This window comes from Colossoma macropomum, unplaced genomic scaffold (assembly GCF_904425465.1).
Source record: "Colossoma macropomum unplaced genomic scaffold, Colossoma_macropomum, whole genome shotgun sequence".
In the NCBI taxonomy this organism is placed as follows: domain Eukaryota; kingdom Metazoa; phylum Chordata; class Actinopteri; order Characiformes; family Serrasalmidae; genus Colossoma; species Colossoma macropomum.
This window is the reverse complement of record NW_023494794.1, coordinates 24,909,657-24,934,669: the sequence shown is the minus strand read 5'-3', so window position 1 is coordinate 24,934,669 and position 25,013 is coordinate 24,909,657. Positions and strand designations below refer to the sequence as shown.

Here is a 25,013-nt window from a genome sequence, read left to right as displayed (position 1 = left end):
CCACCTCAAAATGGCTTACAAAGCTGTTTATAGACCATACTAATAAAATATTTTAAAATACTTCATATTTCAGAACTATATTCAGTTCGTTATGTTCAGATCAGGTTTTAGGTAGAAAACTACTCCATCTGTTATATATCACTGCTGATATGCGTTAATTACTGATGCATTCTTAAAAAAAAAGATGGTTCCTCAAGGGTTTCTTAGTGAAGATATTGGTTCTATATAAAACCACAAACAGTCAAAGAACCGTTTACATGCTTAAATGATTCTTTGCATGGTGAAATGGTTCTTCAGACTGATGGGAAATGTGTTGCATATGGGTCTATCTATAGATATATATGCAACACATTCTCCATCAGTCTGAAGAGCCACTTCTTTAAGTTTTTATGGTTCTATATAGAATCAGTGTTATTAGAGTAGCCTAAACCCATACTCGGTTAAAAGTATTAATACTTTGGTAAAATAATGACTCAAGACAAAATAAACATTTCTTACAAAGAAACAGTTAGAGAAAAAGTACAAAAGTAGCTGGTCAAAAAAATACTTCAGTACTGAGTATCTTGCAGATGTTAATCTTCAAAAGAGGAGATCAACTCTGCATCACGATATAAAGCTTTACAGGAGAAGGTAAAAACACTCTTACCTTTCAATGTAAGTTAATATAAAGAGGTTTTATTACAAGTGATTTTAGAGCATTTCTATTGGTCCATTCATCTTGAAATTTTTACAAAATGTAAAGGACAGCTGGTCTGTTGAAATAATACAGAAAAACAAAAATCGACAAAAATAGAGATACATGGTTTTCTTTAGACAGCGATGAAATCGAGCATCTATCAGCACAGGAACTGAGGTTTTTGGACCCTATTTTTCTGTTTTTAAACTAAAAACTGATAAAGCTCCAGAGTCAGTGTAGATATGGTCACCAACAAAACATAATGAAATTAAACACAAAAACATGGATTAGCAACTAAATATGAATGGTTAAAATGTAACTGAGTAAAAAGTTGATTTACATACCCAGTAAACTTGAGTAGAAATAAAAGTATTATGATTTGAAAATACCCTCAGGAGAATACAAATCCATCAATATTTTCTTAAGGGTATGAATATGAATACATGTAAGCAGGTACTGCCCACTTCTGTTCATTACTTTACTCGGATAGTCTGCTAGCTAGCAAGCTGATGGCAAAACTACTAGCAACAACAAAAATAAAGGCAATACACCACAGTTCTTAACCAACTCATATAGCCAAACAAAGCAAATAAGCACAGTGTTTATGTATATTATAATCAAACTTCTCAAAAAAACAGAAGATTTAGTGGTACAAAGTTTGCAAGGATAGCTATGTAGCTCAGTGAGGCTAACTTAGCTAACAGTGATTAAGTTCCAGTTGAATCATCTGCTCCTCGCTTCTTCTCTTGTTTTGATTCATTTCTAGGTGGTGAGTTGAGGTTGACAAAGGTATATTTAAATCAGTCTTTGAGCTACAAGGCTAATGCAGCAAGGAAGTAATGGGAGCCAATACTGCATCAATTAGCATCAAGCAAACGACATGACTGAACATGCAATTTGTCCACACTTCTGTCCACATTTGTGGATAATGGTGTGTTATACAGTGTCAGAAACCACAGAAGCAAATCTATTAGAGATTACTTAACAACTTAACACAAGGTAAGTGTGCATGCTAGCTACTTTAGCCTAATAGCTGCAGTGGAATCTTTTGGATGATCAACTGCATTTAGGTCAAGCAGAAAATTGTGAAATTTGTGCTTTCTTTTTTTCGCTAATCTGTCTCTGACTGGGCAGCTGGTCACCTCCTTGCTCCGAATTGGTCATGCTGGGCAGCATGTACGTAGCTGCTCCATCCAAGCATGCGCTTAAGAAAGATAAGGGCAACTTTAATTGAACTGGGCTACTTCTGTATAATCCCTTTCACTCTCTCACACAGTCATACTCTCTCTCTCTCTCTCTCTCTCTCTCTCTCTCTCTCTGAGCTGTGGATGTAGATGAAGTGGAGGGTGTGACATTAGAACATGAACTACTGCTAGTTCAGCTAATTTTAGCCTTTACAGCAAGTTCATAATGATTTTTACTCTGGACAAGTGCTATTTTATACTATAACAAATTAGGATTATACATCAGTTACTGTGGGGACCCTCAAGGCCTTTAGAGAAGGTCTAATGATTTCTGTGAAATACATCAATACATGCCTAATTTTGAGTTTATGTTGATTTCACATAAAACAAAAGCAACACATTCTTGAAACACGACATCAGGATTTTTCTCTCTGTTTTATCTTGGTAGACCTGAAGTGAGCTCTCCCATTAATATGGATTTCAGGAGCTGAACGAAAGGACTAACATGTTAGATTACCTTCCAACAATTCAGGAACTGACAGAATAATCAACCAATCACGTTTGATTTACAATGGTACTCATTTTGTGAGAAAAATATTACTCTAGGCCTTCTGGAAGTTCTAGATGATACACTGACTGAATATGAGCAACAGTCTAATCATGTTTCAAGTAGTTGTGGAATGGAAAACACGGGTGGCAGCTCTATACCAGGACTCTTTATCGAAAGATTTACTGTAAAACTGATACATACAAGATTACATAATATGTTAATGTTGATAACAAGCTTCAACAAAGCACATAGAATGTCATTTACAAGTTTTAAACATTCACATTTAATCTAATACTAGAAACATTCATGTGAATTAGATTAGTGCTAACATACTACTAGAATCACATAGGGATGCCAGCAGAAATTAGCATTATTGCATTATTAGCATTACTGAGTTTGACATGTTGAAGACCTAGATGCAGACGGAAGTCAGCTAGTTAGCTAATTATTTGACAAAACAACATAAACTAAACAAATCATTGTTCACTTTTTCCATTGTTTCAAATATTTAAATGACCTATTTACTGAAAAAAAAGCTGCAGTGAATTTACTTAATACAAATGTGTGCATCAATTCTACATTTAGAGAATATATTACATCAACATAATTTACTTCTTTACTTTACTCTCAGTGCCAATTATGTTGATGTATTACTTTTCAGTTAAGGCAGCAGGATTAATAGGCTTTTTATTTGAATTTTTTTTTTAAATATGAAGCACATTGGCTTGGACTTGGCTTCTAACTAACTGAAGGTTGAAGTCAGTCAGGCGCTATTAGTAATTTGATGCAAGTAGGTTTTAATGATTCAAAACAGTGGAGCTTTAAATCAGTGAGTCTTTGATCATGTGAACACAGCTGTTTCATCTAAGTCTAGATCTAACTCATCTTATTAAACATAATTGTTGGACAAAAGTATAAGTACCCCTGAGAAATTACAAGTTTTGTTGATATATATATATATATATATATATATATATATATATATATATATATATATATATATATATATATTAAATTTGTTTGTTTGTTTTTTACTTTAACATATTGGAAAAAAAACAAATTATATAACATCTTAAATATAAAAAGGTGCCATAACATTTGCTCTGGCCACATTTTATTTTATTTTTTTATAAATAAACAACAATATTTGTGTATTAAAATATGCAGGCCTGTGTTTACAGGATGTGTTCACTTATTATTATTATTATTGTTATTATTATTATTACTATTATATTTTACAGCTTGTCTTGTTTTTAAACATATGCAGGCATATATACCAGGCTTTACCACCTTGTCTTCACCTCAGGCTGCAGGAAAGTGAAAATTAGCTGGTGAATGTGTGAAAGTCTTTAGCACGAGGAGCTGCAAACACTGTAAACATACACGTGTGAAAGGTGGAGTGTGTTATAATTTAAATATGTTATATTAAATCTTATACTTTTAAACATCTTAATTCATTTTTCCTTAAACATTTTCCAACTTCTGTTTTCCCCTCAGAATTAAACAGGTGGTGTCTTCAAGACTGATGTATATAAATGAGCTCTGTTCAGATTGGCTGCCACATTCAAAAAGCAGTCTAGCCTGAAATACTTATTATAAGTTCAGTGTTGCTGTAGGCAGATTAGATAGAATAGGTGGACTTCAGTTTGTAATAGCATTGTTTACAGCTTGGTTTTCATATATTTACTGTACAGACTAAGGAGCGAATGGTAGTGTTTACACACTAAGCATGAAAACTCTTTGCCCTGATCCACTTTAATCTACAGCAGTTCTTCCGAACTGCCTGCATGCTGCAGATGTTTATTTCCTCCGTATGTCCTCATGCAAAGCCAACCTTCTTTTCCAAGCTCAATATAAAAGGTCACGAGCGGCAGAGCAGGTTTATGTGTTCGACAAACAGGCGGCGCTTTAAGAGCCATCATTTTCTCTTTTTTTCCAGCTTGCTGCGCTCACCTAAGGCCTGACAGCCTCGGCACTCAAATCCAGCCACCCTTAACCTCCCACAAGACCCGCTGCTTGATGAAGTCAACCTTTGCGCATGTGCATGAGTGCGTGTGCGGTGGCTTTGCAGAAGTGTCGTGGCACACTTTTGGGGACCCTTAGAAGCTCTCTAAATGCTGCCTGAGAGGCAGGGTGAAGAGCTTTTCTCCTCCATCTGTTCCAGAGACTGCTCAGGAGAGACCGCGGAACGAGACGAGGCTGGCAGGAGGCTCCCCGCGCTGTTAGCAGCAGAAAAACATCCGCGCTCAACCGTATGTTCTTAAAGGGCCCATGTTGAACATTACTACTTAATATCTCCCACAAAGCATTTATTATTAAAAAATACTTCCTTAGGTTGTTTCTACATTTCTACCATTTTTCAATCTATTAATCTTCAGTTTTAACCTCTTCAACTCCTTGAGACCACTGTTGGTTCCAAAAATGCACTTCGTCATATTCTTCATAACTTTCATATTTCATACATTCAAAAGGTGGGGGTCGTATGAGAGCTGTAACTGTCTTCTTTCCACTCAAGTAGATGGGTGATGTAATTTTAAACGTTTATAATAAAAGACTGACTTTTCTACTGAAAGTCGACCCATTTTTTCCACAAATCTGGGCTATAAACTATAAACAGATGGCGTCTCTTCAGTGATCAGCTCTGTAAAAATTATTTTTATAAAAAAATACAAAGAGCGTCTAAGATTTTTGGCTTTCAGCAGTAAATTGTAAGCATATAGCAATATGTGTATGATTACATTTATTTAATGCAGTTACTGAATAATTTGGTCATGTAAAGTCAGATGGACACACCAAAATATACCCTGGAGAATAAGAGGTTAAACAGGCTGTTTTGGTTACTGTGCAACACTAGTGACCTCCTCTCTGCTATCCTTCAAAGTCCTGGGTTAGCAGATGCTGTTCAATTTGATCTTATCATGGTCAAGTGAACCCAAAAAAAGACACTGTCCAATTAACATCGTGAAACATTAGCCAGACTAGCTCTAACATTAGGCTGTTACTAAAATCATGGTACAAATAAAAGCTGGTTTATTACAAAACTAAGAAGCTTGCTTGTCTCGATTTGGTGCCATAGGCTTGTTCTTCTAGCTAAGGAGTGTGGCTAGTTAGCAATGTTATGCTAACTGATGATTTTAGGTAGCTATGCTAGGTTGGCTAACCATTAAATACTTACTAAAATCATGGTTGAGAAATAATGACTATTTAGTGACATAGTTTGTTTTTTCTGGCTAATGGTTGTAGCGAGCCAGCTATGTTTTGCTATCTAAAGATTTAGCTATGGTATGCTAGCTAATCATTGTCTAGTTACCAAAATCACAGTACACATAATAGCTACTTAGATCCATAGCTGGTTATGTTAGCTAGCTTGCAAACCTTGATTTGTTGCCACAGGTTTGTTCTTCTAGTTAATGTTTGTGGCTAGTTAGCAATGTTATGCTAGCTAATGATTTTACCTTGCTATGCTATGCTAGCTAATCATTATCTAGTTGTTAAAATCATAGCAGAAATAATAGCTATTTAGATACAAAGCTGGTTATATTAGCTAGCATGCAAATCCTGATTTGTTGCCACAGGTTTGTTTTTCTGACTAATGATTGTAGCGAGCCAGCTATGTTGTGCTATCTAATCATTTAGCTATGCTATGCTAACTAATCATCATCTAGTTACCAAAATCATTGCAAAAATAATAGCTAGTTAGTTACATAGCTAGCTACGGTGGCTAGCTTGCAATTCTTGATTTGTCATTACAGGTTTGTTCTTCTGGCTAATGATTGTAGGGAGGTAGCAATGTTGTGCTGGCTAATAGTTCTACCTAGCTATGCTATGCTAGCAAAACATTATCTAGTTACCAAGAACATAGTAGAAGTAATAGCCAGTTAGTTACATAGCTAGCTATGCTAGCTAGCTTGCAAATCTTGATTTGGCATCACTTGTTTGTTCTTCTAGCTAATGATTGTGTCTAGCTATGCTATGCTATCTTAAATTACCTGTGGCGCCAAATCAACATTAGCAAGCAAGCTAATGTACTTATTGGAAGTAGCTGTGTTAAGCCTATTAGCGTAAGGTGATGTCACTGCACGTGACTTAAATAACAATCATAAGATATCAGAAGAAAATGCAAGAAAGTGTCAGATTTTATTTTTGTTGGTCTTCTGGAATTTCTGACTGTATAGATTTGTGAATGTAAATGATGTCTTTTCTGATTGGTTGTTCTGCATTATGCTTCTTCAAAAAGCAGTAGAACCTGAATTTTGGAGAAAACTGTTAAGTTTGGAATGAAATTCCATCTGGAATATGGGAAAAAAAATTCAGTTTAGTTGATCCTGAAGGATGCATGGATGCTGTGGAAGGCTGCAGAGAACCATTTGCATCCTGACAGCCTGGAACAGCACAACATTTAATCCTTTCCCCACATTTTCTACTTCAGTAACTCTTCTGCAGTTTGCAGAAACAACACTTCATATCACTTCAGTGGGAATGGGTAGCTAAACTGTCGCAAGATGAATAGGCGGTCATATGAAAATTTGTTTACGGCTGTGACATCACAACCATGATGAATTCAAAACAGTTTAAGCTTAGTTTCCATCTATAGACTGTGTGGGGAGTGAGTGATACATTTGATACACTGTTTAAATTAGAACAAATGTGAAAAAAGCAAGGAAAATGCATTTTTTTTGTGGAGCAGCTCCATGAAAAAGAAGCGCAGTCTAGTCTTTTCACTGAGATCCGCTTTGACCTCATGCCTGCTTTTGACTTGACAGTTTTCTTAATTTTGTCACGTTGTCAGAGCAATTCACAAAATGACTGAGCTCTGAGTTGCAGGAGTATTTTTGTGCTGGAGCTGAAATGGATAGCAGTGACAGCTTTTCCTGCATCTTACTTAACAGCTCAGCAGATGGAGAAGACGACCCCGAACCGTCGCTGGAGGATACGCATCCGTTTGCGCTGTATTCTCCTGAGTGTGGACGTGGTTAGGAGAGGTTCTCACATGTTCCTGCTTTCTTTGGTGGAAGTTCTGAACAGTGAAATTCAAAAGAAGCCCAACTCACAGAGCAGTGTGCGATATGGCTTAACAGAACAAAGTACATCTCCTTTCAAAAGTCTCACCTTCTGAGAAATGTTGAACTTTCACCGTTACTTTTTGTATGAAAAAAATCACCTGCAAAGGTTTTGTTAGCATAAAAAAGCGCTAATTAGATATATTTAGCTTCAACACCCGGCTGCGTTTTCATGGAAGAGTCTTCCATGGTTTGAAATAGGGAATCAGATGTTTTGAATTCGCAAAACCTTATGATGAAACTGAAAACTAAATTTGAGCGTTTGAAGAGTTAGCTTTTTAAAATTATACATTATCATATTTAAGACTCACAAAACATCTACAGCCAGTTGCAACAGCTGAACGCAAGTTTGATCTTAGTCTAGTTTGACTGTAAACTGCCACTGCGTTCAAGTTTATGAACTACTAGAATTTATTCCGTTGCAACAAGTAACATAGTTTTAAAGTAGCTTTAAGTTATAACTTAAAATTTGCACCGTAACAAACAAGTAAAATTGCTGGTTAATTTGATTGATTGGAAAACTCACAAGAAAAAAAAAATGTCTCAACTTGCATCAGCAGCCACTCCTGCAGGATAGATTACACCCATTTTCGTCGATCAGAGATGGGAAAGATCACAGATCTGAGTCTGACATGGAGATACTTTTCTACAGGGTCATTCCGAAACCTGATGGGCGACTCTGTTCAAGCACACAAGTCAACTGGGTGCAGAGCAATAAGTGCAGCTCTATCAGTGCTCAGGTTGTGTGGGACGCTGACCTTATTATCATAAAATACATAACACACATTATTTTTTAAAATTTAACTATCATAGCTGACATTACCTTTCTGTCATACAGCAGATTCAAATAGCGATTGCATTAGCTGCAGCTTTGCTAATGTTACTGACCATTCATTGATAAAGTGCTGCTCAAATATTTAGCATGAGAACCCAGTTTAAACAACAGCTCAATTCCAGCAGCAGAACAGAATAAACACACAAACTAGAGATGGACGCTTTGAGGACACCACTTTACTGTAAAACACAGTCTCTTTCTGAATTATAGCTAAAACATACTTACAAACATACATAACACAACTTAAGCAAAGTAAATGTAGCACAGAAAGAGAGAAATTTCACTGCGTGTGGAGATCATATGTGTAACGTTTCCTGTTTATGTCTGGTAGTGTTTACTGATTGGCTGTAGGGTGAAAACATCATTCTGTGTGACAGTTACTGTGTTTAAATGAACTTAATAATCAGATAAAAAAAAATGATTTTGTCAGTAATGCAATCAACACGTTGAGTAATCAGGTAATGGGGAAACTCAGGGTTTACATTAATCAGTAATCAGATTTCTGCTTAGCAATCAGCCAATGAACTCACAGAAGAAGATATGACGTAGACATAACGTAAAAGCAAACTTCATGCCGCTTCTTTTTTTATTAAACATTGCGCTACTTTATCTGAAAATATGAACCTACATTAACTAGAAGATGAAGAATATTTAAATCATTTATTTCACATTTGGTTTCAGCACCGCTGTAAAAGTGCTTTGGAGTGCTTGGATATTTCCGGTACCGCCGTCTGTTCTCGAACATGCACAGACTGAGAAATCCGAAAGAAATCAGAGTAAGAGTGTACATGCAATCTACTGAGGTAAAATCCAGCTCTCTTCATCAAATTTCTTAATCAGATTTCTAGATCAGAATATGGTGTTCACATGACAATTTGAATAATCGGATAACTGCAGGAATCAGATTATGATTGGATTATTGAGTGCATGTAAACACGCTCAGTGTTTTCATGTAATATCACTTTACGCTCTACTAGTTAAGATGTACAGTAAGTGTCTGTGGTGCAACTGAAATTCTTTGTGTCACTGGTTTTAAACTAACTACTCTCAATGCAAGGTTTAGGATGGACTTTACACCCCAACTTACGATCGAACTGGTGCAACTGACTGCTGAACTCTGTACTCCACCAGAGGGCAGTGAAGAGTCTAACATTCGGTGCAGAGGTTCTAATCTCTAGTCCAGTGAAGGTGTCAGTTAATGATCTTTTGAAGCATCTAAGTCATATTAAAATAGATGGATAAAGTTCTTTAAAAGAACAAGGATCCCAAAAACAGAAAGCTTTGTAAACTTTACGTTTCATTATCAAAGACGTTATTTTAAAGCCTCTGCTTTTGAACTGCTTCTACTCGCTAGTTTCAGGGTTTTAAATAGCATTGGTCATTCTTAATGCCTTCACATGTCTTTTAAATGATATGTATTGTCAGTGGATATTTCTTCCTAAATAAAGTACTGAAACTATGGTTAAATGTCCTCTTGTACTTACAGCTGAGATTAACGCAGAAGTAAAGCAATGAGTAGTGAGATTTTTTAGTCCAAGCAGTAATCAGTGAAGTAACCCCATTACAGTCTGATAGAAGTAAACAGTAATTACCCCAACTCTGATTACAACTGTTGAGAAACGCTAAAGTGAAGTGAAGTGAACTCTCTTAGTGTCTCACCGTCAGCGATGAAGTGCTCAGGGACGTGGAGGGTGATCTTAACGGTGAGCGGGCAGGTGGTCTGCGAGCCATAGACTACGGCCAACACACATGTGCTCACGGTGATCAGCGTCAGAGTGGCCTTACTCATCGGGCTCTGTGGACAACCTGAGAGAGAAAGAAAGAGAGAGAGAGAGAGGGAGAGAGAGAGAGAGAGAGAGAGAGAGAGAGAGAGAGAGAGAAAGAGAGAGAAAGACAGAGTCACAAATGAAGAGATGTAGTGGCAAAGCATGACTGTTAAAGGTGAGCCTTCAGCTCGAGTCATAAAAGTTCAGTTAAGAACCCACCACTTTAATTCATTTCATATTATTATCATTATTATTATTAGTTTGATTTTTCATCCCTATTGTGTTTGTTGTTACTTTGGACTAATCGCCTCAGTTGGTCTTCCCTATGGATAGATAGATAGATAGATAGATAGATAGATAGATAGATAGATAGATAGATAGATAGATAGATAGACAGACAGACAGACAGACAGACAAATAGACGGATAGATAGATAGATAGATAGATAGACAGATAGATAGATAGACAGATAGATAGATAGACAGATAGATAGATAGATAGATAGATAGATTAGATAGATAGATAGATAGATAGATAGATAGATAGATAGATAGATAGATAGATGGACAGACAGACAGACAGACAGACAGATAGATAAACGGATAGATAGATACGTAGATAGATAGACAGACAGACAGACAGACAAATAGACGGATAGATAGATAGATAGATAGATAGATAGATAGATAGATAGATAGATAGATAGATAGATAGATAGATAGATAGACGGATAGATAGATATGTAGATAGATAGACAGACAGACAGACAGACGGATAGATAGATAGATAGATAGATAGATAGATAGATAGATAGATAGATAGATAGATAGATAGATAGATAGACAGACGGATGGATGGATGGATGGATGGATGGATGGATGGATGGATGGAAGGATGGAAGGATGGATGAACAGACAGACAGACAGATAGATAGATGGACAGGCAGACAGACAGATAGATGGATGGATGGACGGATGGATAGATGGAAGATATAAGCTTTGGGAATTTAGGTTAATTTAATCAAATGTACTAGATATTTATTTGAATGTTAAGTAAAATACACAGTGAGCATCTGCAAAGTCTCTATAATGCACCATTAAAATAAACTGTTACCTGAAATTACCATAATTACCTTTTTAAAAACCCATTAGATGCAATGAGATCTTTAACAATTTAACCACAGGTGAATCACAGCCTACTTACAGCATCATGGTTTACATTATTACAGCAGCACACACTTAAGTATCACACGTACACACGGTATCTTCAGGCAGAGTTCACTGTGCACTGTGCAGGTTTCAGCTGAAGACAGCATGGTTATGAAGTCAATAATAAAGCTCCCTGTAGAGACAGTGCATATTTAGGCCTCTATCGGAAAGTGCAGAGCAGGCTGTCTGATTTATGTAGAGTACAAATAATAGCTTAGAGTCCAGCTGGGCCGATCCATCTGCGAGACAGAGGTTAAGCTAAAACGGCCTGACTTTTCCCCATGCTATATCTTCACCTGGGATGAAAAATGGCCCAGGCTGTGGCAGCTTTCTGACTGAAGAGCAGGGATTTTAGCTTAGCTTTGGAAAGAAAGGAAAAATGGCTCTTTTTCTCAAGAACAAACTCAGACTTGGACTCAGAATCAGGACATTATACTTTGTTCCCTTTGCACTTAGATGCATGGATTACTGTACTTGAAGAGATTTGTCTAGTTCACTCAGAATCACGCAAGACATCATTACTTCTAAAGATGTGGGTTTGAATGTGTTAGATGTCCGAATCCAAGTATCAATGCTTTGATACAATTCACCAAGACTCATAAATTCATAGATTCAAGTAGGAGATGTTTTATTATGATTCAAATGGTATGAAGTTATTGTTGTGTGTACAGTCCTTGTTTTGAAGAAAGAAAAAATATTTTTCCATTTTTTGTCAGTTTATGATGTTTAAACAAATGGAAAAATGTCAGAAGTGCAGAATTCAAACTGTCAATGTAGAATGTACAATTCATGTACAATTCACTATGTAATTACCTATGTAATGAGTTTATTACTGAGATAATTACATGTAATAATGTAATTGCATTTAAGTAGAATTGCAAAATGTAATTAATGCAAGCCAGATGTTATCCAATCTATGAACCTTTTATAGATCAGCTGCAATGACTTTTCAACCTGGAACTTTCTTTCTTTCTTTCTTTCTGAACCAACAGTTTGTCACATTGTCGAGTATTCTGTTCTCCATGCAATCTGTTCATTCAGTCCCAAAAAAGGCAGCAGGCTGGTGCTGAATTTAAAAGATGAAATATGACTCCAAACTGATCTGGAGGCTATTTTCAGAGGAAGACTGAAAAAAAAAAAGAAAAAAGATGGACACTAGCTAATTAGACTATAAACAGATGGAAGAGCAGCTAATTTACATTCAGTTACAAACTAAGCTTTGTTTTAGGAAGTGATTAATGCAACAATGTTCTGCATGCAAAGTGGGATGGACACAGAAACACAGGAAAACTGCAGCTACCATCTGCAAGAAGGTAAAAATCCTAACACACAAGCCCCAAACTGTAGCATTAAGAACTCTCCCTAAAATCTCATATAGGGTTGCTGTGATTTCAAAACTTTATAACAAGTATTTCACCATTAAAAAATGCTATACAAACATCAACATGCATTAAAGTTAAGAACATTTTTTGTTTCCCTTTTAAGGAAGTGCTTATTCCACCCACTAGTTAGGTCTTTGATGCTACCAAGCTGAGAGACAGCTAACACAATGTCATTGTACAGCTCACCATGCTTGGAGTAACTAATCTAAGTTCTGCTAAATGTGTGCTAACTGAATGCTAACTGCTAACTCTGTTACACAGTTGTCTGCTTTGGCAAGCATTGCTTTAAAAGATGGGAGAGTGGGACAGTGAGGAGAATCATGCTGTCCTAGACTCCTGGCCATGGATTGAATTTGCGATGATAAGGTCAACATATAAGCCAGAAGTATGCTTCTAATGATGAAAGGAATAAACAAGGCCAAACTACAAAACATGCTGTTTAAATGTAATTAAAATATCTCAGCACTACTAATAAGGTCATTTCAGCAGTGGACCACAGTCAGAAGGAGGTATTAGAAGAAATGACACCGTGATTAGGATCAATCACAGTCAGAGGGAAATCTCAAACTAAACAGTGTGGTGTTAGGACCAATTGCAGTCATTTGTAGGTCTTAGAAAATATGACAGTGGTTAAGACCAATCACAGTCAAGAGGAGGTCTCAGAATGAATTACATGGTAAATAGGATCAGTCACATTCAGGGTTAGGGATTAGAACAAACATTGTGGTGATTAGGACCAATCACAGTCGAGAGAGGTTTTAGAAAAAAACACTTTGGTGATTAAGACCAATGACAGCCAGGGGAAGATCTCAGAACAAAAGACATTGTGATTGGGACCAGATGGAGGTCTTAGAACTAACACTGTGATGATTAGGACCAATCACAGTAAAGGGGAGGTCTCAGAATAAACACTGTGGTGATTAGAACCAACCACACTTTAAGAGGAGGTCTCAGAATGAATGACATGGTGATTAGGATCAACCACAGTCAAGGGAAGTTCTCAGAACAAACATTGTGAAGATTAGGACCAATCACAGTCAATGGGAGTTCTCCAAATGAATGACATGGTGATTAGGATCAATCACAGCATAGAGGAGGGGTTAGAACTATCATGGTGGTGATTAGGACCAATTGCGGTCAGGCAGAGGGCTTAGAACAAACACTGTGGCAAATAGAATCAATCACAGTCAGGGGGAGGTCTCGGAAAACAAAGAACATGGTGATTGGTACCAAACACAGTCAGTGGGAGGGTGTCTGGGAACAAACATTGTGGAGATCAGGGCCAATCACAGTCAAGGGGTGGTCTCAGAACAAATGATGTGGTGATTGGGACCAATCACAGTTAAGAGAAGTCTTCAGAACATACACTGTATGTGGAGAAAGGGGCGTGGCCGAGTGCCGAATGCGGGATGGAGAAGCCGGTCTGGCTGAACCAGCAGGCTAAGTAGCTGATAATGTTCACCTGTGTCTTGTTTCTGCCTGTCTACTTATATATCTCTTCCTTCAGTAGGCGGCAGAGCCCAGAGAGAGAAGGAGACCACTGGAGGCGTGAGAGCTGAGCTGAGCTGAACCGAACTGGCCTGAGTAGATCAGATAAAAAGTGGACAGAAAGGACTGAAAAGTCCCAGCGAGCGTCTTGTCTTTGTGGGCTGAAAAACCAAGTAATTTTTTGTTGCGTTGTGAATAAAAGAGCTCTCCTTCTTCACACCTGCCCCCGGCGTCTTTCCTCCTCCCATCATTAACACTTCCACATTGTGGTAATAAGAACCAATCACACTCAGGGGGAGGTCCCAGAACAAACACTGGGGTAATCAGAACCAGTCACAGTCAAGCGGAGGGCTTAGAACTAACCCTATGGTGAATAGGACCAATCACAGTTTGGTGGAGGCCTTAAATTGAATGGCATGGTGGTTAGGACCAATCACAGCCAGGGGAAGGTTTAAGAGTGACCAACGCGGTGATTAGGAGCTCTGTTTGCTGCTCTGTTTGGATACGAACTCAAAGCAGCACATCTTTTTGGCTAAATTATGGGGTAAACTGACATAATCTGCCAGCTTTAGATAGCTTTGCCACTCAGGAGTCTCAGAACATTTCATTTCTTTCTGCTGTAAAATGACCTTTTCTGAGATTCAAAGCTTTCTTACAACAGTAACAACATGATGAACATTTGGGCTTTTACACTCAGGTCATCATCAAGGTTGGCAAATATTTCACTATGTCCATTCCAGACTTAATTCTCCTTTCTCTTCAGGCTGATTAACTTCGGCAGGGTCACTGCGGCAGTGAAACTCTCCATGTAGCACAACCCAATCTGAAACAGAACTACTCCAAATAATCAGGCCAGTTTGAAAAACTTCAATTAGTGAGAAAGCCTTCAAAGCCTTCAGAGCTCATCAACATCTGTATGGCCATGATAGCATGGAGTTTAGTCACAGTGGCCACGTCTGCCTTGTAGATCCACTTTGCTGGTGAACAGTTAGAGACTACAGCCTATTCGTTGATGCACAGTGTACTATATGATGAATAATATATGGTAGACTTCCCAATAAAGTGGACAGTCAGAGTACAGTGCTGTGCCTAATTCAGAGACCCTTCATTGATTTAATTTCCAGTCAAAATGACCATTAAAAGTACAAGTTATTCATTATTTTTACATCAAGGAAAAAGCTGAAAATTTATCGCTGCTCTCAGAACAAAACCATCTCCATATTTGTCTTTGCTTGACATCATTTGAAAGTAGCTGTTGCCATTCACACTGTGTGTAAATTTCATGATGAATGGACTAAAATTACTTGGACAAAAAGTCTGGTTCCACCGATTTACTTTAAAAGTAAAGCATGTTTTCTTCTTCCCCTGTAAAGTTATTATTTTGGAGATGGTTTTGTTCCGAGAGCAGCGATATAGTTGACATAAAATCATACAGAAGCCTCAACAACTAATACTGTGTCCCTTTAAAACCTTTATTCCAGCTTCCATTCTTTTCAGGAGACTCACTTTCAGTTTCTCCCAGAAATCTGCAGACACACTTTCAAAGTTCAGTCTTAGAAGTTGGTTGATCATTTTCTGAAGTAATCAAACACATTCAGTGGTGTTGAGGTCTGGACTCTGGGGTGGTCAGTCCATTGTTCAGCTTCTTTGTTTGATGTGTCCGTCTCTTTTTCTCAGTGAGGTTCTTCTTGACAGCTACACATCCTTTCAGACCCACAGCGCTGAGTCGTCTTCTCTCAGTGGAAGGATGGGCAGAAACACCTGTGGATGTTTTCAGATCTGAAGCAGCTTGATTTTCTCCTCTCTCTCACAGATGAAAGCTTTAAGTGCTGTTTATCTGATTGGGGTAGTTTTGGTGTCCACCAGGTCTTCCAGGTGGTTGTTAGGAGTTCTATGTTCTCCGTAGCCTTTAATCATTTGAAACTCCAATTTTGGAAGCTCTTCTTTTTCCTTTGACCTTCTTCTTTCTTATGCAAGTGGATTATCTTCTATCTGATCTCTTCAGAGATATCTTCTGAAAAATAATTTGAATTTAATGGCTGTTTTGACTGGAGATTAAATAAGTAAAGGGCGATTTCTGACTTTTTGCACAGCAAAAGCTGTCAGAGCTCTCAGATCTGGATGTGAGAGAGTCCTTGTTGAGGCATGTTGGCTGAGTATCCTTCACACTCTCGTGCTAAGAGAAGAGCAGCTAAAACATCGTAACCACTTTCCAACAAATGCCATATACATAGATTTTTCACTTATGTACACTAGCTACTCTCTCTCTTTACTATTTATTCTCTCTCTCTCTCTCTCTCTCTCTCTCTCTCTCTCTCTCACCTCGGTTGTTTTCATTCCTCTTCCAGAGCAGATGTTTATCAATAGTCTGCTCTTTTTCCTAGCATACAAACAGTAAAAGCTCTCCTTCTCTACAGACCAGACTATTAATCCATTTTGCACAGCTCCACTGCACCATTAGAAAAGAAAAGAAAAAAAAAACACTTTTCCCATGAGCACTCTGTCAGCTACACTTCAGTAAAGACAAAAAAATGAAGTTTTACTGACATTTTACTACCATATGTAATCTGATTCTACATTATAAACACTGATAAACTGAACAGTAACAAGCCATTGGATTTACTTGAGTCAAATATGTATCATTTGCACATGAATGAAACATAAAACATCAACACTATTACAGTCAAAAGTAACTGAAAAGCAAAATTATGTTGATGTTATGTTTTGTTATAGCATGGAATTATGTACATATTGATACCAGACTATTTCTATGCAGTATGTATTTCCATGTATTACTTTTCTAATGAAAGGGAGACTAGATTGTAAAAATGGACTCTCAGCAAATGTTGTGTATTATGGCGATATTAGAGTGGATATGCAGTTCCTGGAAAATGTTAACATGTCCAAAACTCTTTTCAAATGTCATTGAACATCATAGACAGTTTTGTGCAAAGGTTTTGGCACCCCTGCTGAAATATTATTATTATTATTACTATTTTGCGTTTTACATAATGGAGCTATTTGCTGATTTTAACATACTACTACTACTACTACTACTACTACTACTACTACTAATAATAATAATAATAATAATGTTTTTCCCTCTATTTTAATTGTGCCCTCAATTTGCACTGGCATATTTAAGTCTTAAGATCTGAATTGTGTTAATGCTACTCTAACTGCAAATCTTTGAGACATTTATCATATTTATCATCAATATTCATTGTCATCGTGCCTCCCCCAGAATAAAGAGCAGGTTTTAAATAAAGATCTGACAGTTTTTTTTTTGTTTTGTTTTTTTTTTCCCAAGCTACTAGTAAAAGCCTATGTTGATAGTTTTTTTTTTGCCCAAAGGTGGAGTGCTGACATCAGAACAAGTGTACAACAAGGGTGCATAGCTGTTCTATAGATATTTACACGTGATGTTGCTGCATAGTCTTTAAACATGCTTGTTTGTGTTAAACCATTCTGAAAAGCTAGGTGTCTGAAACATATTCCTGGCTAGTGTATGGACTGGGAGCAATGCTGTGTTTGATTTGTTGTAGAGTGAAAATGATATTAGACAAAAAAATTGCATGCGTTTGACACCAAATGTAGGATTTATTTTTTCTGGACACTCATCATTTCCCAGTCTACTCCACTCCTGTATCTGTAACAAAGGCTTCAAAAGCTACTCACAGGCCTGACAGCTGACAGCAGAACACATTTTTCTTTTCTTCTCCTTTTTCTTTCTCTTTTATTGGCCATTTTAGCAGCAGTTACACATCATTGCACCAGAAAGAGAGGTGAAAGCTACCTCTCAATCCAGAACAGCCATTCATGACACTGAAAGTTACCAAGATCTTATTAGTTGAGTACAGTCAGAAAGTCAGAGACCATCTTTGATTAAATTTCCAAGCAAAACAAACATTAAATACAAGTTATTGATTTGTCAGAAGATGTTTTCCTAAGGAGATTAAATGTAAGATGATGCTCGTACATGAGGAAGAGGAAAGTAAAATAAAAATAAATGAAAAACAGATGTTTCCAAAAGTGGAGTTCCAAAGTAATGATTAAAAACTACAGGAAAAATAAGGCTTCTAACAATGACCTGGAAGACCTGGTAGATACCAAAACTGCCCCAATTAGATAAACAGCACTTAAAGCTTTCATCTTTGAGAGAGAGGAGAAAATCAAGCTGCTTCAGATCTGAAAACATCCACCGGTGTTTCTGTCCATCCTTCCACTGTGAGAAGACGACTCAGTGCTGTGGGTCTGAAAGGATGTGTAGCTGTCAAGAAGAACTTCACTGAGAAAAGGAGACGGACACATCAAACAAAGAAGCTGAACAATGGACTGACCACCCCAGAGTCCAGACCTCAACATCCCTGAATGTGTTTGATTACTTCAGAAAATGACCAACCAACTTCAACTGAATGAAGGTGTGGGAAAATATTCCTGCAGATTTCTGGAAGAAACTGAAAGTGAGTCTCCTGAGAAAAAACAGAAGCTGTAATGAAGGTAAAGAATGGACGCACTATATACCACAAATATTATATGTAGTTGTTGAGGCTTGTGTACAATTATCTGTTAAATATGTATTATCTAAATGACTGTTTTGACCAGAAATTAATAGAAGTAATTAAACTTTTACACCTCAAACAAAGAAGCTGTTGTTCAGAACAATGGACTGACCACCACAGAGTTCATATCCCAACACCACTAAATGTGTTTAATTACTTGGATTGTGAGAAGCAGAGGTCCCACTTTATATTAAGTCTCTCTAATAGCTGTGTAGTTACACATGAATAACATATGCAACAACACTGTAACTACTGATGATTTAGTCAATGCTACAAGTGGATTACAGAAGTACAGCCTATGTAATTACACGTGTCTTTTTGATACACTACAGATCAGATATCTTTCCCAGCAGTTAAAGGAAGTATGTTTTACATAATTACTGTAGAATAACTGTGTTGTAACAAGGTAACCTAATCACATTCCATTGGTTAATGCCATTCTGTAATTACACTGTACCTACAAAATAACTACACAGGAACTTTCATGTGGTATAGTGTTAGTTACACTTTAAAATAAGTGGACAGTTCCTGTGTAGTTGTTATGTAGGTACTGTGTAATAATGGAGTGGTAATATAGACATTGCTTTGGGGGAAATGCAACACATTTAATTAACGTTAGAAAAGTTACAGTATAAGATTAGGGGTCGTCTGCTGTCCTGTCACCTTACAGAATGGTTCAAAACTAGTGTCACAGCACTAGCAACTGCTGTTCCAGTCTGATTATAAATGTAATTACATTTATGTTATTACCCTTCTGTAATTACATGAAAGAGAATAGGCTGTTACAACTATTAAGATACACTTGTATAATTACATGAACCAAAACTGAAGTTGATACACATGAGTAAATACATATGGTGTACTTCTGTATTTCATCTGTAACAGTGACTAAATCATCAGTAGTTACATTGTTGTTGCATATGTTGTTCACATGTAACTACACAGTTATTAGAGACACAATATAAAGTGGGACACAAGCAGAAAATGCTAAACCAGCTCCTAAGACTGAACTTTGGAGCTATGAAAAATGTAATGGGGAGTATTAATTTGTTTCCAGCTTTTTTCTTGATGCAAAAAATTTATACTTGTTGGGCATAAAGTGCTCACCACTGGTTGGGGAAGAGGGAAGAGGGAAGTGTGAAAGAAATGTAATTTTTGTTCTGGGATGTAAAACGGATTTATTATGGATATTGCGGAGGAAAATCTTCAGAAACTGCTTTGGGTGACCACGCTTGCAAGAATCAAATTATTCACTAGAAAAGGTTCAAAAGTCCATTTTGAAGATAATAAACCCTCTTGAAATCCTCTGCACTCCAAGGTCATGCAAGTTCACAAAAACAAGAAGCCAAGCCTTAGATTAGAAACAGCCCTAAATGAGACAATTGCGATTCTAAAGCCTATTTTTTGATGCAGATCAGCTCAATTATAACAGTATGAACTACTCCAGCTGTACATCTGCCCTTGGATAAACCTTTTCCACTGAGAGTCATTAGCTTTAAACTCTTTTCCCAACAACATTTTAACAACTGCACTCACACTAGTGGCTACGTGCAGCTCTATTTCCTTATGTACTGAGAAATCTAGGTTTATCCTCATTTGGTTACATTCTCTGAAAGAATAGATTGCAAGAGAATATGGTTACAATGTTATAATATGAAGTAAACATGATCAAGTTGTAATGCACTGTAACAATGTCCAGTTATGTTTTCTGTATAGCATCCAAACATCAGTTGTTATCACCTTAGCTGAAATAAAGCAGCTCTGCGAGGCACTCTTGTTCATTTTGGTAATATTCATTAAAAACACCCAACTTTTATATGTAGTTTTAATTTAGTAGAGTAATTATGTTTCACTAACTGGTAAATGAACAGATTTTTTTTTCTTCACTTTATGATGCCACACGCTCTTGTTTTATAAGGCATTATGCATGTAATTATAACTACTTAAGAGCAATTATACATGCTTCAGCCAGGTATTATAAGGTTTAACAGATGCTATATAACAGCTTATGAATGCATTTATAATACAGAATGAACACTGAATTCATGGGAAGTGTTACCTGTCAATTAACATTGACACTCCCGATCACATGCAATAATCCACTCCCCTTCAAACATTGAAGAGAGCACATTCTTGCCACCCGAAAATATATATATATATATATATATATATATATATATATATATATATATTAGGGGTGGCAAGCACAGCACTGCTGTGTCTGATCCACTCGTACCAGCACAACACACACTAAAACACCACCACCACGTTAGTGTTACTGCAGTGCTGAGAATGATCCATCTCCCAAATAGTACCTGCTCTGTGAGGGTCCATCGGGGTCCTGACCACTGAAGAACAGGGTAAAAGGGGGCTAACAAAGTATGCAGAGAAACAGATGGACTACAATCTGTATATATATATATATATATATATATATATATATATATATATATATATATATATATATATATATATACATACTTCCCCAAAGATATTTGTGAGGAAAGTCATGTACGTTAAACATTCATGACCTTTTATTTCCTAATTCCCTTTTTGGGGTTTAATTTTACTCAGTTGTGCTGGTCCAGCTCGCTTTAGCATTTCATTTATTTTATTAAAATAAAAATTTTGGTCTACAAACCTTGAAGAATAGAGCTTAATAATCTTCCGTTCGTATGCTGATAGATCCTGGATGTTCCACTGCAGTTTTACATAAAGTTCTTTACTAGAGGAGTTTTTGGACAGGATCATTTAAAGCTGGGCTGCTTCTATTTCAGTCATTATTTCAATGGTGCTTTTAGTTTAGTATGGGTTAAGGCTACTTTGCTCATCTCTGGCTACATGCTTTTCTTCATTTGTTCTTTCTCGAGTTGACCATTGTGTTAATTTAGGGCTAATCACTTGATGAAAAGGGTCAAAAGGTCCCTGCAGCCCAGATAATTAGGCGTATCCCACAAACGCCTTTCTGCAGTTCAGTAATTCCAAAAATAACAACCCGAACAAGCCGACAAGGGGAAACCAGAGGAGGGGGAAAAATTGACATGCCTATTATTATCTGTGCTGTATTTTTCAGAAAGATAAAGGCCCCGGAGAGAGGGGATGTGCCTCCAGCCAGGAGAGCGAGAGGAGAAATCAGTCCCGCAGAGGCCAAAGCCTTAGTAAACATAAGCTAAGCAAAACTGACAACATAAAGGGCCTCAATGGGCAGAACAGCAGAGCTGGAGACAGAGGGGACAGAAGCAGGCCAGACACAAATCGCGAACATAAACAATTTCATCTCCACACTAGTGGGCTCTATGCTGCAGTAAAATTGAGTGTGGAAGGACTGGCAACCACCATGAGTGGAGATGGGCAATTGGTGAGCTCAGTTTAGAGAAAGATTTTAACTGAACTCTGATGCAACCTGACCTGGGGGCTGTCAAAGACAGCTGGATTTCTCGCTTAGCCAGCTGTCTTTGAGCTTAGTTTGAGCTAAAACCAAGGTCACACTACACTGTTGCCTCATATGGGTGGTCATGATGTGGTTTGGGAGGGAACGTTAAGTTCAGTGAACAGCTAACATTAGCTAGATAACTAGTTATTTTAGTATGAGCAATGAGACACCAACACACCCTTTTGTCAACATCCTCCTGATAAATTAGGCATGCGGTTAGGACGATGCTAATTGGTAGATTATAGTCTCTCACTGCTTGTTAGCCATTAGCCTCAGTACTCCATTGCAAACCTCAGATACCAAACATATTTTGCCTAAAAACTGTGTAAATTTGATTCTTCACTGGAAAGATGTTTCATAATAGTATGCTAGTATGCTGACAATAGTACAGTAGTATGCTAACAATAGTACAGTAAAATGCAACAATGTTGTTTTATGACCACTCCCTGAATTTCGGACTGAACACGTTCCTCCTGTACTGTACTTCTAATAAACACATCAGGTTTGCTAAGGTTGCTATTGACTTGTTCACAATAGGGGTCCTTCACCATGGTAAAGAGCTTTCTCTCAACCCTTCACTCAATCGTGGGCAGCAATCAGTGCTCTTGTCCATGAAGAAATGAATGCAGGCAACCAATCAAACAAATCTTTTTTAAAAAAAAACCCTGTATGCATACAGAAACACACATAGTTTAGAGGCCTCTGATTGACAAATGTCATCAATCACCCATTAAATATTCAGCATTAATATTTCTCTCAACACAGCCCTCATAAATCACTCATTTTGCACCTGCTGTTGTGTAACTGTGTAACAACGGTGCTCTGTTTCTGTAGAATTGAGCTTATTGAACGAGTAGTTCAGTGAACAGCTAACATTAGCTAGATAGTTATTTTACTATAAGCAACAAGCTACATTATGAAAAGACACACATATACCCTTTCCCCTTTGAAAGATGTATGTTTAAAGCCCTAAGAAAAGTAAAACCAAGCAGATAGTCTTGTTTGTGTGGGCTCACAATATACATGTACAAAGTGTGCCCAGTGAATAACTTTCCAATGACCATTAAATTGAAGATATATTATGCCAACATCATCCTCTTTTGATGTAAATAGGGTGGCCCTAACCTTGGGTAGTGCACACGTATGCCGGGGTTACTGGTCGGCTCTAGTCTGCATTGTTATGCCTTGTGTTTTTGCCTGGTCTTGTGTGTTTTGTATTCATTCCAGATTCCATCCCGTGACTTCACCCTTTCCGCTCCTGGACCCTGCTGATCCATTCCATTCCATGGTTTCCTCTCCTCCTACCTGCTTAAAGAGACCCGGATGGCTTGGTTGAGGAGGAGACTTCCTCGTTGTGTTGCTGTTGTTTTGTGTGCATTTCGTTACCCTTGAGTCCTTGCTTGTTACTGACCACTGCTTTGTTTTGACTACGATTTAGCCTGACCCTAAAACTGTATATATCTTATATATATTTGTAAATAGTAAATGTGAACCGGCTGTAGGGAGTGGCTGCCATTTTGTTTGGGAAAAGGGTTTGTCTGTGTGTATGGTTAGTCAGGGAGGTAGGCTAGCATACTGTCTTTTGTTTCTTTTGTTTGTATGTAGGGTAGGTAGTTTGTGTTGGAAAGTTAGTGTGGGGTTGTTTGTTGTTTTGGCCTGGGCCATTCCTGACGTTGTTGCCGGTGTGTGAACTCATATCACTGTTTGTATTTATATCAATCATATAATACAGTCTTTGAGCTTAAAATTTATGTCTGGTGTTTCGTCTCCTCACCCACATCATGTTTAATACCCACTATATTCATATTGTTACGGCCTGACCTAGACCAGGTCGTAACAGCATATTTTCAGGTCAGTCGGAGTCGACAGTTGGAGAGACAGTCGAATAGTGTGCGATTTTTCCGACGCGACCGAGTGTGATCTAGTGTAAACTGATCAACAACTTAATCTGAACAGATTCCTGCAACAGCAAATGAAAACTGAGAGCACAATCGAGTTTATGTATATTTAAAACTCTAAAAAATACCAAACTGATCACATTTTTAAATCCATGATCCTCATTTATACATGTTTGCCTGCTGCTTCTTTACTGTGTCAGTGCTAACGGCAGAGAGAACAGCAGCAGCAGCTCTGTGTTTGTTTATTTGCATCTCCTGTGTTAGTGTGTGATCTCTAATCGTTTAGTGTGTGATCCCCTATTTTTCAGTTAACTCAAAAAAATTGCAAAAAAAAAACAGATGAATTGTGTGAGATGCCCAGTCTTTATGATAACCTGTTCAGAGATCAGAACTCATGTAATGTACCCAAAGCTTAAGCAGTGTCATCAGCAACCACAAAGCTGATGTGGTTTGTTCTACCAACACAGCTTTGACAAAACTACATTCCGTAATGATCCTCTTCTCTTTACCCCAAGAAAGCAGAAGCTAACCAAGCAAACATAGCTGAACTAGTAAGAATGTCTATTCATTTTCCTCCAACCAAATGAAACTCACATTTGGTGTGACTGTAGCTTTTCTCTGGATTTTCTTCAACCCCAAGGCAATTTAGGGTGCATGCCAAACTTTCTAACCTTAAATTTAAAATTACAGATTATAATCAGCTGTTCAACCTATCATGTCTGAACTTCTGATCGACTGGGGAAAGGCTTCTGACAGAGCTAGACTCTCCAATCCTTCCCAGAGGTCCTTTCCTTTTTGTTTTTCTTTGACACTTTTGGCTTCCAAAAATGTCAAAATATCTCTTTTAGGGCAGAAGAAACAAACCTACACTACACAGACATCAAAAATAAAAAGCAATCATTGCTCCAATAAGCACTAACATGGTAGTTTGCTTTATAACATTATAAATACTATAAATGCTTTTGAAAAAT

At 37.4% G+C, this 25,013-nt stretch overlaps 1 protein-coding gene across 1 annotated transcript in view; it reads right to left on the bottom strand.

The window, feature by feature from the left end:
• The window catches only part of LOC118814606 (astrotactin-2-like), a 697,894-nt gene that overhangs the window by 317,446 nt on the left and 355,435 nt on the right, over window positions 1–25,013 (bottom strand). The window contains exon 7 of the mRNA XM_036580304.1: window positions 9,965–10,111. Coding sequence (XP_036436197.1) covers window positions 9,965–10,111 — 147 coding nt within the window. The remainder of the gene's footprint in view (window positions 1–9,964; window positions 10,112–25,013) is intronic.